General features: G+C 35.2%; 1 protein-coding gene across 5 annotated transcripts in view; it reads right to left on the bottom strand.

Moving 5' to 3' along the window:
- PKN2 (protein kinase N2) overlaps window positions 1-15,239 on the bottom strand; it is a 162,702-nt gene that overhangs the window by 64,421 nt on the left and 83,042 nt on the right. For all 5 annotated transcript variants that reach the window (XM_081224101.1, XM_081224100.1, XM_081224099.1 and 2 more), the window contains 2 exons: window positions 11,181-11,366; window positions 10,098-10,207 (listed from right to left, as the gene is read on the bottom strand). In XM_081224101.1, coding sequence (XP_081080227.1) covers window positions 10,098-10,207; window positions 11,181-11,366 — 296 coding nt within the window. The remainder of the gene's footprint in view (window positions 1-10,097; window positions 10,208-11,180; window positions 11,367-15,239) is intronic.

The following is a 15,239-nucleotide window of genomic DNA, read 5'->3' on the forward strand; positions in this document are numbered from 1 at the left end:
ACTTTACAATTTGTATGGAAGCACAAAAGACCCCGAATAGCCAAAGCAATCTTGAGAAAGAAAAACAGAGCTGGAAGAATCAGGCTCCCTGACTTCAGACTATACTACAAAGCTACAGTAATCAGGACACTACGGTCCTGGCACAAAAACAGAAATACAGCTCAATAGAACAGGACAGAAAGTCCAGAGATAAACCCACGCACCTATGGTCACCTAATCTATGACAAAGAAGGCAAGAATATATAATGGAGGAAAGACTGTTTCTTCAATAAGTGGTGCTGGGAAAACTGGACAGCTACATGTCAAAGAATGAAATTAGACTACCTACACTATACACAACAATAAACTCAAAATGGATTAAAGACCATTCTGAATGTAAAGTCAGATACTATAAAACTCTTAGAGGAAAACATAGGCAGAACACTCTTTTATTGAAGCAAGATTTTTTTCTATTCACCTCCTAGAGTAATGAAAATAAAAACAAAAATAGACAAATGGGACCTAATTAAACTTGAAAGTGTTTGTACAGCAAAGGAAACCATAAACACAACTAAAAGACAACCCTCAGAATGTTAGAAAATATTTGAACAACAAAGCAACCGACAAAGAATTAATCTCCAAAATATACAAATGGCTCATGCAGCTCAATACCAAAAAAAGAAACAACCCAATCAAAAAATGGGTGGAAGACCAAACAGACATTTCTCCAAAGAAGACATACAGATGGCTAAAAAGCACATGGAAAGATGCTCAACATCACTAATTATTAGAGAAATGCAAATCAAAACTGCAATGAGGTACCCCTCACACTGGTCAGAATGGCCATCATCAAAAAATCTAAAAATAAATGCTGGAGAGGGTATGTAGAAAAGGGAACCCTCCTACACTGTTGGTGGGAATATAAACTGGTACAGCCACTATGGAGAACAGTATGAAGGTTCCTTAAAAAACTAAAATTATAGCTACCGTATGATCCAACAATCCCACTCCTGGGCATATATCCGGAGAAAACCATGATTCGAAAATATACATGCACCCCAGTGCTCATTGCAGCACTATTTACAATAGCCAGGACATGGAAGGAACCTAAATGTCCATCATGGAGGAATGGATAAAGAAGATGTGGTACATATATACAATGGAATATTACTCAGCCATAAAAAAGTATGAAATAATTCCATTTGCAGCAACATGGACTGGACCTAGAGACTGTCATATTGAGTGAAGTAGGTCAGACAAAGACAAATATCATATGATACCGCTTATATGTGGAATCTAAAAAAAGGGTACAAATGAACTTATCTACAAAATAGAAATAGAGTTACAGATGTAGAAAACAAACTTATTTGTTTACCAGGGGGTTACCACGGGGTAAGGAAGGGGGTGGGATAAATTGGGAGATGGGGATTGACATGTATGCAATACTATATATAAAACAGATGATCAATAAGGACAGTACAGCACAGGGAACTCTACTCAATACTCTGTAATGGCCTATATGGGAAAAGAATCTAAAAAAGAGTGGATATATGTATAACTGATTCAGTTTGCTGTACACCTGAAACTAACACACACTGTAAATCAACTATACTCTAATAAATACTAAAACAAACAAACAAACAAAAAATAGCATCTCAGATTAAACAATATGCCGAATGTGGGAAATGCCTGCCAGTCCAGTTGTTAGGACTTGGCATTTTCACTGCAGTGGCCTGGGTTCAATCCCTGGTTAGAGAACTAAGATCCTGCAAGCCGCATGGTACAGCCAAAAACAACAGTAATATGCTAAATGTTAGCTCACACATGGAAGAAATTAAAACTTCTTTGTATTTCTATTCTATGGCTTTTTCTATATTAAGATGTTTCACACCCCATTTAGATGTTTGCATGCATTTTTATCCCTTTATAGGGAGGAAAGCATCTTGCTCATTATCATGGTTTCTATGAGGAATAATTTTCATTCTTCTCCTAAATATCTGGATCTCTACCTTAACCCTCTTATTCGTCTCCTGGAGTGAGTTATCTGATAAAAGACTGGGAGAGAAACTGGACATGAATAATCCAGTCCATTTCTTCCTTTTTTCCTTGCAAGCCGGGCTGTTAAATGGAAGTATACAATTTGTTTTTCTCTGCTATGCCTTAAGTTTTATATGGGTTGGAGCCCACAATGATCTAAGGGACTGAGTATAGCCCCATTATTGTTGCACACCCAACCACACTTTCAAATATCAGCTCATAATGACATTTTACTTTTCATTAGTCACACCTTTTTTTTTCTTTAAACTAGTTCAGAACTTGGGTAAGGAAGAGCCCCACATACAAAACTTCCAATCTTTTTCTTAATGGCTCATTTTAAGACAGCCAAGGATGGCCACACATTTCACCAAATCTGCAATATGATAAACAGAGAATATGAAATGGATCTCAGGAGAAATAAAGACAATTAATTCAGGGAGAAGAAAATGTAAAACTGATATCCTCTAAAATGTAAGAGAGGATATTACCCCCATGAGAGGAAAACAAGATATTTAAAAGAATAAACTTTTAGAAATTAAAAATATAATATCAGATATAAGTTTGTCAATCAAGTCTTGGCAAACGTATCAAACTTTCCCAGAAAGCAGAACAAAAAGACACACTGACAGACAATAGATAAAAGATAAGAAAATCAGAGGATCAGTCTCAAATGTTCAACTAGCAAGAGAGACAATGAAAATGAAGAGGAAATTATCAAATAAATGCAATTTCTCAAATCTGAAGAATGAGCTTTCAAAACTGAAGGTGCGGGCCTCCCTGGTGGCGCAGTGGTTGGGAGTCCGCCTGCCGATGCAGGGGATACGGGTTCGTGCCCCGGTCTGGGAGGATCCCATATGCCGCGGAGCGGCTGGGCCCGTGAGCCATGGCCGCTGGGCCTGCGCGTCCGGAGCCTGTGCTCCGCAACGGGAGAGGCCACAGCAGTGAGAGGCCCGCATACCACAAAAAGAAAAAAAAAAAAAAAAAAAAAAAAAAAAAACTGAAGGTGCCACACAGTACCTATCACAAAGAGTGAAAACCACCTACACCTAAGGTACACCATTAAGAAATCACAGAACCCCAGGGAAAAAAAGATAAAAATCTTAAAATCTTTAAAAAAGAAAAAGCAAATCAAAATCAAAGATTAGAAATCAAAGACACATAAGCAATCTCAACTACAATACTAGAACTACAATTCCTTAAAATTCTTAATGAAAATAATCCCCAACCTAGAATTCTAGACTCCAAGCATGACAGCAGAATAAAGATATTTCAGATATGCAAGATCTCTAAAACTTTCATTCACTCTTTTCTCAGCATGTAAATGTGGGATATGATCCACCAAAATGAGGAAGTAAAACAAGAAATCTGAAAGAGAAATTCAAGACTCAGGTGATCCAATAGGATTATGGTGAAAGATAAAAGCTATATAGCAGTCATTTAAATTGGAGCAGAAAGATGTAAGGCTCCAGAAAGGATGTTGCTGGGGAGTAGAGTGGGTCCAAGGATGACTGACAGCTTGCTGATACAACTGCCTACATAGAGTTATTCTAGAGTCCTTCTGGAGATTCTGGTGATAAAGGATAGCTGTATAGAAAACTAAGCAAAGCAAAACAAAATAAACAATTAAAAAAAGGGCAATTATTTGCCCAAAGGGGGTCTTGGTACTAAAAAGAGAATGTAATCATGGTTAGGAACATGGTTCATCTGTAACAACAATATTTACAAAGCATAATAATATAAACATTAAGTTACTGATTTAATCTAATTATTTGGAAGAATGAGGATAGGAGTGTGGATGGTTTAAGAGTAGTATGTATAGGCAATTTCCGAAAATGTGAAACCAATAAATAATAAGAATCCCTTGAGTTCTTGGATACCTTAGCTTCTCACTCCTACCAATATCTACAATCTTTCCACAATCTCAGCTGTTTGAATCCTTCTCTCTGACCATCACCTCCTAACATTCTACTAGCTCACTCTTTCTAGTCCCTCAACATTCACTGGTCTTTCAATGTCACTATTACTTCTAATCTATTAACCCTATTTCATTTTTACTGGCTCTCACTTCCTGGATGTTCTCTTCTTCCTTTTCCATTGATCAGTGAACATTCTCTAGTACTCTGCTCTTAACAGATCTGGCTCCTGCTAAAATTTTTCTAAGTTTCAGTTCATCCTGTTTCTAATATTGATAAAGATGGTTCTCTATTACATTAGCAAACTTAATCAAAAGGAAATGTGAATGGGAAAAGGTTAGATATAAAGGGTCTTGCTTTCTATTTCAATCTCTCATGGGAGGATTAAACTTTTACAGCAGGAGGGCTGAGGGAATTCAGAAAAAATGTGGAATTACATAGCTACTGTGTTTATAATAAACATAAAGAAAGACCAAATTTTATAAGAAAATATAAAAAGAGTAACCTGATAACATAAAGAACACAGAACTGACAGGACACTTCAGAATCCTAGATTATAGCTTAGGCTAGTTATTTAACCCCTAGGCCATAATAATATCCTTTTTAATCTGTAAAATGATGGGGCTGGATTACACCAGCAATTTTCAAACCTTTTTTTTTTTAAAGCAGCAAATTCCAAATGACATCTTACCCAGAATCTCAAAACAAAAAGAAAAAAAAAAGGGTCTGTGTTGCCATCTGAAATAATTCTGCAGAGCCCTGAGCTCCCAGGAACATAACTGAATTTTTCTAGATCATCCTAGATCTAGATAATTTCTATAGTATCTCAAAACTCAAAAAAGACCTATCTGGGTGGTCCCTGGTGGCCCAGTGATTAGGATTCTGGGCTTTCACTGCCATGGCCCGGGTTCAGCCCCTCATTGGGGAACTGACACCCCATAAGCCACATGGCAAGACCAAAATAAAAAATAAATAAATAAAAAGACCTATGAATTTTTGTATTTTGGAAAGGATAGAAACAGTATAGACAACTTAGTTCCAGAATGTCATAGGAAAGAAACTTGACATTTGAGGCAAAATGCTGAGCATGAACATGTCAGTTTAAAATAGTATTTTCTATAAACATTTTCTATAACTATTCTATAAATATAAGGAATAAAGTAAAAGACTAAAAAAGCACATGAAAAGTAAAATGTACTGTGTAAACAGAAGGATTTATCACAATAAGGAATGTGGCCTCCAAAGAGGAGCTTATAATCCAATTAGGGATACATAACATGCATATCAGGAACCCAGAAGGTCTAACTGGCCTCAGGGAGAATAGCTTTACTTAGCTATGCAGTGTCTTCAACGTTTTTAAGGGAGGATTACTCCAAAGTGGGAAGAAAGTCTGACGCCATGAAGAAGAAAAACAATTTTAGGTGAGGATTAAAAGTGCAAGTAAAAAGAACCAATCAACAGTTAACAGTCTTTCTAGTTTTCTAAGCTTGTAGCTTGGGTAATATTAAGTTATTTTCTCTTTACCAGGCTTTCATCGTCTTCTGCTGTTTCCTCCTTTTTGCCACTAACTTTCTATCTCGTACAAGTCACCACAGAGGAAACAGCATTTTGAAGGACACTCGAGGTCTAGTACCAGCTCTGGAATTTATCAATATGTAATCACTCTGTTTCTCAGTTTCCTTAATTATAAAATGATGGCAAGACACTTAACTACTTTTAAGTTCTATTTTAAATACAAAACTCTAACACAATAACCTGGCTACAAGAGAAATCTTCTAACCAGCCATTTTCCCTTTAACAATAAATGTCTTAAATTTCATTTTGATCATAACACTCATTAAAATCCTATAATTACTTTAAATAGGCTCTGAAATGAAAGAAAATGACATTCAACCAGTTAATTTCCCATTACTTAACATGCTCTTCCATTATACTCAAATTCATGGCCACACGTCACAGCCTAGGGCTAAAGAAAGAACTAAAGTCACTGAGTAGCTAAATGTGCCAGGCAACACAAAGCATTTCTTCTTAACAGTCCTGTAAGGATTATATTTTATCCCCATTTTAGAGATGGTGAAATAAATGCCCAGTAGTAAGGTTATGTATCTTGTCTACCATCAAATATCTAATAAGTAAATGAATCCAGTTTGTCTGGCTTCAAGACTAATGTTATAGCAAAACTGTTAATTTAAGAATGAATGGAAACTGAAACATTTTAGAGTCATAAATATTTACATGTATTCACAGTTTAGAAGGAAGATGCAAATATAACAAGACATGTATATAACGATATCCATATACACTAACAACCTCAACTGCATTTCCCTCTCTGGTGGGCTTGACTGAATTATATTGGTCTAACTATTTATTTAAACAGCTAATTTACAGCATGTAACAATGCTAGTTCTAGCAAATATCAGAGCTGAAAAAAAATCAGAGTTGAAAAAGAGAAAATATCAGACTTGAAAAAAATCTTGGAAGTGTAATCTTTTTCTGATACAACAATTCCCTTAAATCTCTCTTATATGAGTTGCTCATTCAACTTTACTGAGAGAGCCTTAAGAAACTAAAAATAGAGCTACCATATGATCCTGCAATCCCACTCCTGGGCATTACCCGGAGAAAAACATGGTCCGAAAGGATACATGCACCCCAATGTCCACTGCAGCGCTGTTTACAATAGCTAAGACATGGAAACAACCTAAATGTCCATCAACAGAGGAATGGATAAAGAAGATGTGGTACATATATACAATGGAATATTACTCAGCCATTAAAAAGAATGAAATAATGCCATTTGCAGCAACATGGATGGACCTAGAGACTGTCATACTGAGTGAAGTAAGTCAGACAGAGAAAGAGAAATATTGTATGACATGGCTTATATGTGGAATCTAAAAAAAAAAAAGATACAAATGAACTTATGTACAAACAGAAACAGACTCACAGACTTAGAGAACTAATTTATGGTTACCAGGGGGGCAGGGTGGGAGGGAGGAATAGTTAGGGAGTTTGGGACTGACATGTACACTCTGCTATATTTAGAATGGATAACCATCAAGGACCTACTGTATAGCACAGGGAACTCTGTTCAATATTCTGTAACAACCTAATTGGGAAAAGAATTTGAAAAAGAATACATACATGTATATGTATAACTGAATCACTTTGTTGTACACTTGAAACTAACACAACTTTGTTAATCAACTATACCCCAATATAAAATAAAAAGTTAAAAAAAAAACTTTACTGAGAGAGAACTTACTACAGCAGCTCAGTTCATTTTTTAACAGTACTATTCTTTGTACTGAAATGAAATCTGCCATCATTGACTTCTGCTTTGTCTTCCACACCCACAAAGTATACAGTCAATCCAAGGATGGAAGGAACATGTACTACAGCTTACCACTTGCCCCTTTTCCTTGCATCTGGCAAACACTGCTACTTGATCAGCATAAACAAGGACCCATCCAGTAAACCTTGACAGTGAGCTCCAGAAAGTTACTACTGATCCATCAGAGTCAATACACACAAATGGAAATCTCATTGCCATCACTAGTTTAATTCTTGTTTTACGTGTTCCTCCTTTTAACTTTAAAGAGTTACCAAATCTTTGTTAAATCTCTTCTTTAATAGATTTTAAATCCCACTTTCCTTCAACTGTTCCATATGTAACAGGATTTTCATCACCTCACCATTCCAGCAACTCTTCACTGGATAAGCTTTTATAAGGTTAAGATCCGATCTAGGGTATGATCTGATCCAACCCAGAGTTTTCTATTTCTCTTTGGCAAACCTTCCTTCTCCTCCTATACTTGGAATACTACTTAAGATTTGATTGTTAGACCTTTTTTTTCTTTCTTTATAAACTCTTTCCCATTATGGGTTGCTAACTCTTTTATTAGCTTCTATATTTATATTATTTCTATTTGATCATCTAAATCAGATGATGAAAAATCCCCTATTAAAAGCCCTTCAACTATCTTCTAACTTATTGACTATAAAGACCCTAGTAATCTGACACCCACCTACATCTGCTATTTTACTTCTTCACACTGATCTCCGTTCATGATTTTTATTCTTACAACACATCAAGTTTTCTCCTACCCCAAGGCATTGTATGTTTTTTCTCCTTTGCTGGGAACACTCTACCTGGATCTTTGTAAGTCTGGCAACTTCCCCCCCATTGGGTTTCAAGTCAAACGTAGCCTCCTCAAAGAGACTTTCCCTAATTATGTCCTCTACCTAAAATAGCCCCTGCCCCCTTCTTTACGATACCTTATTTACTTCCTTCATTGCCCTTGAAGATTAAAACAAAAAAACTTGTTAACTATTTGTCTTCCCTCATTAGAATATAAGGTCCATAAATATAGGGACTTTGACTATTTTGGTCTATCATAACCAGCATCTAGAATGGTGCTTGACACAGAACAGAAAATCACTGAATATTAAGCCTAAGAGTTCCATTACAGCAATTCCTACATATATCTCTTTCTTTCTATTCCTACTGCCACATTTTACTTCAAGTTCTCTTCACCTTACAGTTGTAGCACTGGAGTAACCTCCTGCCAATTTATATGCCGTTAGTCTCTATTCTCTCAAATTCATTCTTCATACATACCCCAAGATCAATTTTTCCATTATATCTCTCTCATCCCCACTACCAACAAGTATAAACACCTTAGCCTAGTATTCAATGTCCTCAATATCTTTTTAACTGCAACCATACACAGTTTCAGACGTAATGGTAAAAAGTCTGCAAATAATCAGACATATACTGAGAAGCCACTGAGGTATAAGTTCCTTGAGGAAATCTTGAGAGATCTAGTTTATATTGTTTGTTGCTAATCTATCACCTGGAAGTGCCTGGAATACAGTATGCATCAATGAATAAATGAACAAATAATTTCATAATAATTTTTAATGAATGATCCTAAACTAGAGAATGAATGCCTAGATGAAAGTATTATTCTTTGAAGATCAGTCTGGTTCTTAGACACATGGAGATTAGTTAGTAAATTACTTTAGTAAAAATAGCCAACATTAACTGAGTTCTTACCACTAGCCTAAGATTTTTACACGGATTTAATCCTCACACATTTCAGTGAGGTAGATAGTTTTAAATATAAGGAAACTGGTATACATAAAACGTTAAGCATTTTGTTCAAGTACATTTAATGTTTAAGTGTCAGACACAGTATCTGAACCAAGAAAAGCAATGATGAGAGCCTGATTAAGATATTGGCTGTGAGACAGAAAAAAATAAACTAGAAAAAATATTTTAAAAGTAGAGGCCAGAGCAGTAATTGCCACCTCACATCATCATTAAGCACTGTAAATGTGCTCTCACTAATATATGTAATTTTTATTTTATCTTATTTTTTATATTTGAATTTTATTTTATTTTAGTATTTTATACAGCAGGTTCTTATTAATCATCCATTTTATACATATTAGTGTATACATGTCAATCCCAATCTCCCAATTCATCCCACACCCACACCCACCCCATATATGTAATTTTTAAAATGACATATGTACCATCAATCTGAATACTAAATGATAAAAAGCTTAATATCTTTCTTATTTTTTAGATAAAATTATGATTAAGTTTTAATATTTTCTTCCCACACCCCAATGGATAGATCAGAATCTAAATAATAAAGTTATCATCATGGATTTAAATCTACTGTGGACCAAGTTAACTTCTGCTGGGTTCTACAGCTACAGATTGCATTCTAGCCACTCACATTATTCATGAAAGCCACTGAGATACATGGAGGAATGGTTGTCTGAGCACAATAGCTCACTTCAAATCCAGCTTTGATAATATAACCAACAAGTGGTGAGTCAGAAGAATCACCTTAGTGGTCAGAGAGCACACTATTAAAATAAAAAAAATTTCAATATTAGATGTCACCTGATTGCTGATCTTTCAGGGTAGTACAAAGTATATATTTTCAAATCACTGCACAAATGAAAACTCCTGCAACAATCTGATAAGGTAGATTTATGTATACCTCATCAGATGAGAATGTCAAAAATACCTAGGTTCTTCTTATATGCTGTTAAGAATAAAACTTACCAAAGTCTTCTAAAACATAAAATTTATATTAAAAATGAATTATAAATATAATGAAAATTCAAGTAAAAGGATTCTCATCTTACCCTGTCTAGTTCCAGTGTAAACTTCTGGTCCCACGACTGATTGGAAATGGGTTTCCAGCTAGTTTGGCCAACCACAGTATTATCTAGCTTCAAAACTGCACAGACATCATCTGTAATTACAATTTAAAACTTGCTTAAATATTTTAAAACCTTTAAAATAGAAATGCCACTGTTTAATATCAACAAAAGTCTTATGATCCTTTGAAAATAAGTTTTTCTTATTCACTACTGAAGCTTTTGAATCTTAAATGGCTAGTTTTATATATACACTCCCACTAGACCCTCCCAAGTTATCCTTTGTGTTTCACAAAAACACAAATAGTAATGGCTATTTCATTTATATTACAATGTAACTGAAAGGACTAACAGGTGACCAGTAATTGTTTGTCACTGTGTGTGTATATTTATATATCAATATCAGTCATCCAGTTTTTCTCCCTCTACATTTGCTATTTATTAATGTTGTTACCTTAAACAATTTTTATTTTCACATTTTTCCTAAAGTCTCTCTCTATATACAGGAAAGCACAGACATACTGTACTAGGTTGAACTGTCGCATGCCTTTCCCACCAGTTGTATAATTATATCATAGTTTATGATTACTTTAGAGTGTCTCCAAAGTACTTCATAAACCTCTCCCATTTTACTTTACCACCTTTACCCACTGCCCCATTTCAGTTTACTTCTGGGACACAGTCCTAGTTAAACATGTTTAGTTCAGTGGTTAGTTATCAAAATTTCAACGTTAGTTTAGAGGTGTCATTATACCATTAAAAGAATCAAGATGTGACACAAAGAGTTTGACATAAAGAGTGATGTTTAATATTCCATTATTCCAAAAGAATTAATGTTATATGTCATTCAGTTTTCTAACATATTTTCAGCAGGGTAAATTTTGTAGCCTTTTAAATCTTCCTGTCATTATAGCTTTTGATATTTTAAATTTAAATTATGGAAATCATAATTTTAAAGTTTGTTGTCCAACTCTGACTCGTCTCACTCTTCTCTGTCCCCACTGCTCAGCCCTTTATATAGGCCCTTTAATTTGTTATATGATTGTTAAAAAAATCTGATTACTGAACTGGATAAGTCATCGGTTTTTAGGAGATTTCGACTACTTCCACTTTTACTTTTACTCGTTCTGCTCATGAAAGATGATCTGGTTTCACTTGGACTCCAACCAGGTAGTGCAACCGATGCTGCTTTTGACCGTCCGGGGACATTCTCTAGGATATCTTGACAGCCCATTAGACGAACTTCCAAAGTACCTGTAGCATGAACAAATATCAAATAAGAAAACATCAATACTCAACATATAAAATTATGTCATTGTTACCTATTCAGAAATGGGGGGGGGAAATATCTGCTAAAATAACAAAATCTCTTCTTCCAGAGCATCTTCGAGGTAACTATCATCTTTACTGCTTTAATAAAAACTCTTAGTTAATTAAAACAACTATAAAAAAATGTATAGAAAGAACAGCACCAGCCAAAAGCTATCTGTCGGGCATAGAACAAAACTAGTTACTTAAACTTCTTGTGTATCTGAATACTCATTTCTATAATTCCACGGAAAAATTACAGAATTATGTGGATAAAACATGTGGGAGAGGAAACATAAAACTAAATAATATGCCTACTAAAATAAACATAAAGAAATTAGAAACAAGGAAATCTGACAATGTAAATAACAGTTGTGTTTAATAGTTATATAGTTGACACAGAAAAGGACTATAGGGGTTTTTTTTTGGCATAAGTAGATGGGAGTTCTGCTCTATTTGAGATGTAAAATAACATTACCTTCTCACTTTAATAGTGTAGTTAGTCAAATAATTATGGGCTATAATTATCTAAGCATAAAGTAATTATAATTTCCTTAGGCAAATACATACTAAAAGTGTTCAAATGAAAATGAGGAACTGTGAGCTTAGCCATCTGGAGATATGGCTTTGTTATCATCTGGGCTAGACTTAGTGTACTAAAATTTAAAATGGTGCTTCAGTATTAAAATTTTAGATACTGCCCATAGTATAGCACTTTAGGAAGAGTATTTCCTGGTAAAAGCTGTCCCATTAAACTTAAATAATTAAAACTTAATTTTTTAATTATTTAAAAGTAACCAAAGGACTCTTTCAACAAAGTAAAAAAGTCTGTATTTAATCTCAACTCAACGAAAAAAAAAATCAGACAAAAAATATGAAAAAAACAGTGTTAAAGAAAAGGGACATCAGGCAATGAAGAACAGTGATCCCTGAGAGAAGAGTCCTAAGATTGCTTACTGCCTTGAGAATATCTAGGACACAGCACAGGGAGGGAGAACTCAGATGGAGCTAAGTGGACTACCTGAGTTAAGGAGACAGAACTGAGAGTATTGAGGCTGAACTGACTGAGGTGGCTAGATTTCACAGGCAGAGTAAAGGAAAAAATACAGCTGTCCAGAGACAGAATCCCTGAGATGTGCAGAAGGTTCTCCAGACCAAGTATTCAGTCTCGCCCCAGGAGTAGAGAATAATTACCCTTAGACTAAATGATGCTCTAGTCCCACATAACAAATCTTAAAAGCATTAGCCAAAAGATCAAACTGTTTCCAAGTAACCTAACTATGACCCAGAACAAAGCTCAAAAATATTTGTAATATTTGTAGGAATACAAAAATACCCAGCACCTAACAAGCTAAAATTCCAAATCCCTGGCATTTAATCAGAGATTATCAGGTATATTTGTTTTCTATTGCTGCATTACCAATTATCACAAACGTAGTGGCTTAAAACAACACCCATTTATTATCTAACAGTTTTGTAGGCCAGAGTTTGAGTGGGCTGGTCTGCACTCTCTGTCAAAGATCTCATAAGGCTGAAATCATTGTGTCTGCCAGGCTAGGCTCTTATCTGGAAGTTCTAAAGAAGAACCTGCTTCTAAGCTCATTCAGGGTATTGGCAGAATCTACTTTCCTGCAGCTGTAAAAATAGGGATCCTATTTCCTTGCTGGCTGACAGCCAGGGGCTGTTTTCAAGTTCTAGAGCTGACCTGCATCCCTCATCATGTGACCCCCCCATCTCTATGCCAGCAATGGCACATAAAATCCTTTTTATGATTCATATTTCACTTCCCCTTCTGCCACTGGCCAGAGAAAATTTTCTACTTTTAAGGGGCTCATGTGATTTTATTAAGCCAACCCAGATAATTGTTCTTTACGATAACTCAAAGTCAACTGATTAGTAACCTTAATTACATATGCAAAAATCTCCTTTGCCATATAACGTAATATTATCACAGAAGTGATACCCCATCCTATTCATGGGGGAGGGATTCTGGGAGTCATTCTTAATATTCTGCCTATCACACCACGGAAGCAAAGAAACAGAAAAATGGGACCCATTAAAAAAATAAAATCAAATGAAAACCAATACAAAACTGATATAAATGTTAGGATTAGCACACATTCACACAGTTATTATAAATATATCCCATCTGTTCAAAAAGTTGAATAGGGACACTGAAGAAATCAGAAAAACACAAAACAAATTTCTAGAGATGAAAATAACACTGAGATTTTTTTAAAAACCCAAAAAACTGGATGGGATTGGTGGCACATTACACATTGCAAAAGTAGAGGCTAGTGAACTTGAAGCTAGAGCAATAGAAATGATCAAAAAGAGAAGACAGAAAGCAAAGACTTGGAGGGCAAAAACAACAACAAAAAACCAGCACATATGTGAGCTGTGAGTTTAACTTCTAGTGGCCTAATACATGTGTACTTGAAGTCCCTGATGAAAAGCAAAGAGGATAATATATTTGAAAAAATAATGACTGAAAAATTGCCTAATGTAGTAAAAACATTAACCCAAGAAGTATCCAAGAAGTTCAATGAACACTGAGCAAAAGAAAAATAAGTAAATTACACCAAAGCATAACATAATCAAATTTCTCAAAACAAACAATAAGAGAAAGTATTAAAAGCAGCCAGAGGGCTTCCCTGGTGGCGCAGTGGTTGAGAGTCCACCTGCTGATGCAGGGGACATGGGTTCGTGCCCCGGTCCAGGAAGATCCCACGTGCCGCGGAGCGGCTGGGGCAATGAGCCATGGCTGCTGAGCCTGCGCGTCTGGAGCCTGTGCTCCGCAACGGGAGAGGCCATTAACAGTGAGAGGCCCGCGTACCGCAAAAAAAAATAAATAAATAAAAAATAAAAATAAAAAAAATAAAAGCAGCCAGAAAAAAGGACATGTACATATAAGATTAGGACAGCAGCAGATTTCTCATTAGAAACAATGAAAGCAAGACAGAGAAGCAATATCTTTAAAGTACTGAGGAAACAAACCATGAATTTAAAATTCTAAGCCTACTGAAAATTTCTTTCAAAAATGAAGCTTTTTCAAATATAAAAATGGATAAAGAACCCATTATCAGCAAATTACCATGTGATCCATCCACACAATTCCTAGGTATTTATCCCAGTGAAGTGAAATCTATGTTTACACAAAAACTATACAGGGATCTTATTAGCAGCTATATTTGAAAAAAGTACAAAGTGGAAACAACCCAAGTATCAATCACAGGTGAATGGATAAACTAGTTATGGTATATTCACACAATTGAATACTACCAATAATAAACAGAAAAGAACTACTGATTACATGCAACATAGACAAATATCAAAAGAATTATTCAGAGTGAAATGGCCAGATTCCCACCCCCACCAAAAAAAAGAGTATGCACTGTATGATTCAATTTATATAAAATTCTACAAAGTGAAAACTAATATCTAGTGACAGAAACAGGCCAGTGATTGCCTGGGGACAGGTGTGGGAAAGGAAAGCATGAGGAGAGCAAGAAAGAGAGATTACATAGAGGCACATGAGGATACTTTTGGGGATGATGGATGTAATTATCTTGATTGTGGTGATGGTTTCAAGATTTTAAATAGATGACAAAACTTGTCAAATTATACACTTTAAATATGTGCAACAAAACTGTTCTAAAAACTGGACACTGATAATGGTGGCTCAAGTATATATGTATTTCCTAAAAATTTAAAACTATACTTAAAATCGGTGAAAATTTATATACTACAGTGTATAAATTATGTCCCAATAAAGATTCTAAGCATGAGGGGAAACTTCAATCTTATGTTTGGTTAGGC

The sequence above is a fragment of the Mesoplodon bidens genome, assembly GCF_964165515.1.
Source record: "Mesoplodon bidens genome assembly, chromosome: 2".
Taxonomy (NCBI): Eukaryota; Metazoa; Chordata; class Mammalia; order Artiodactyla; family Ziphiidae; genus Mesoplodon; species Mesoplodon bidens.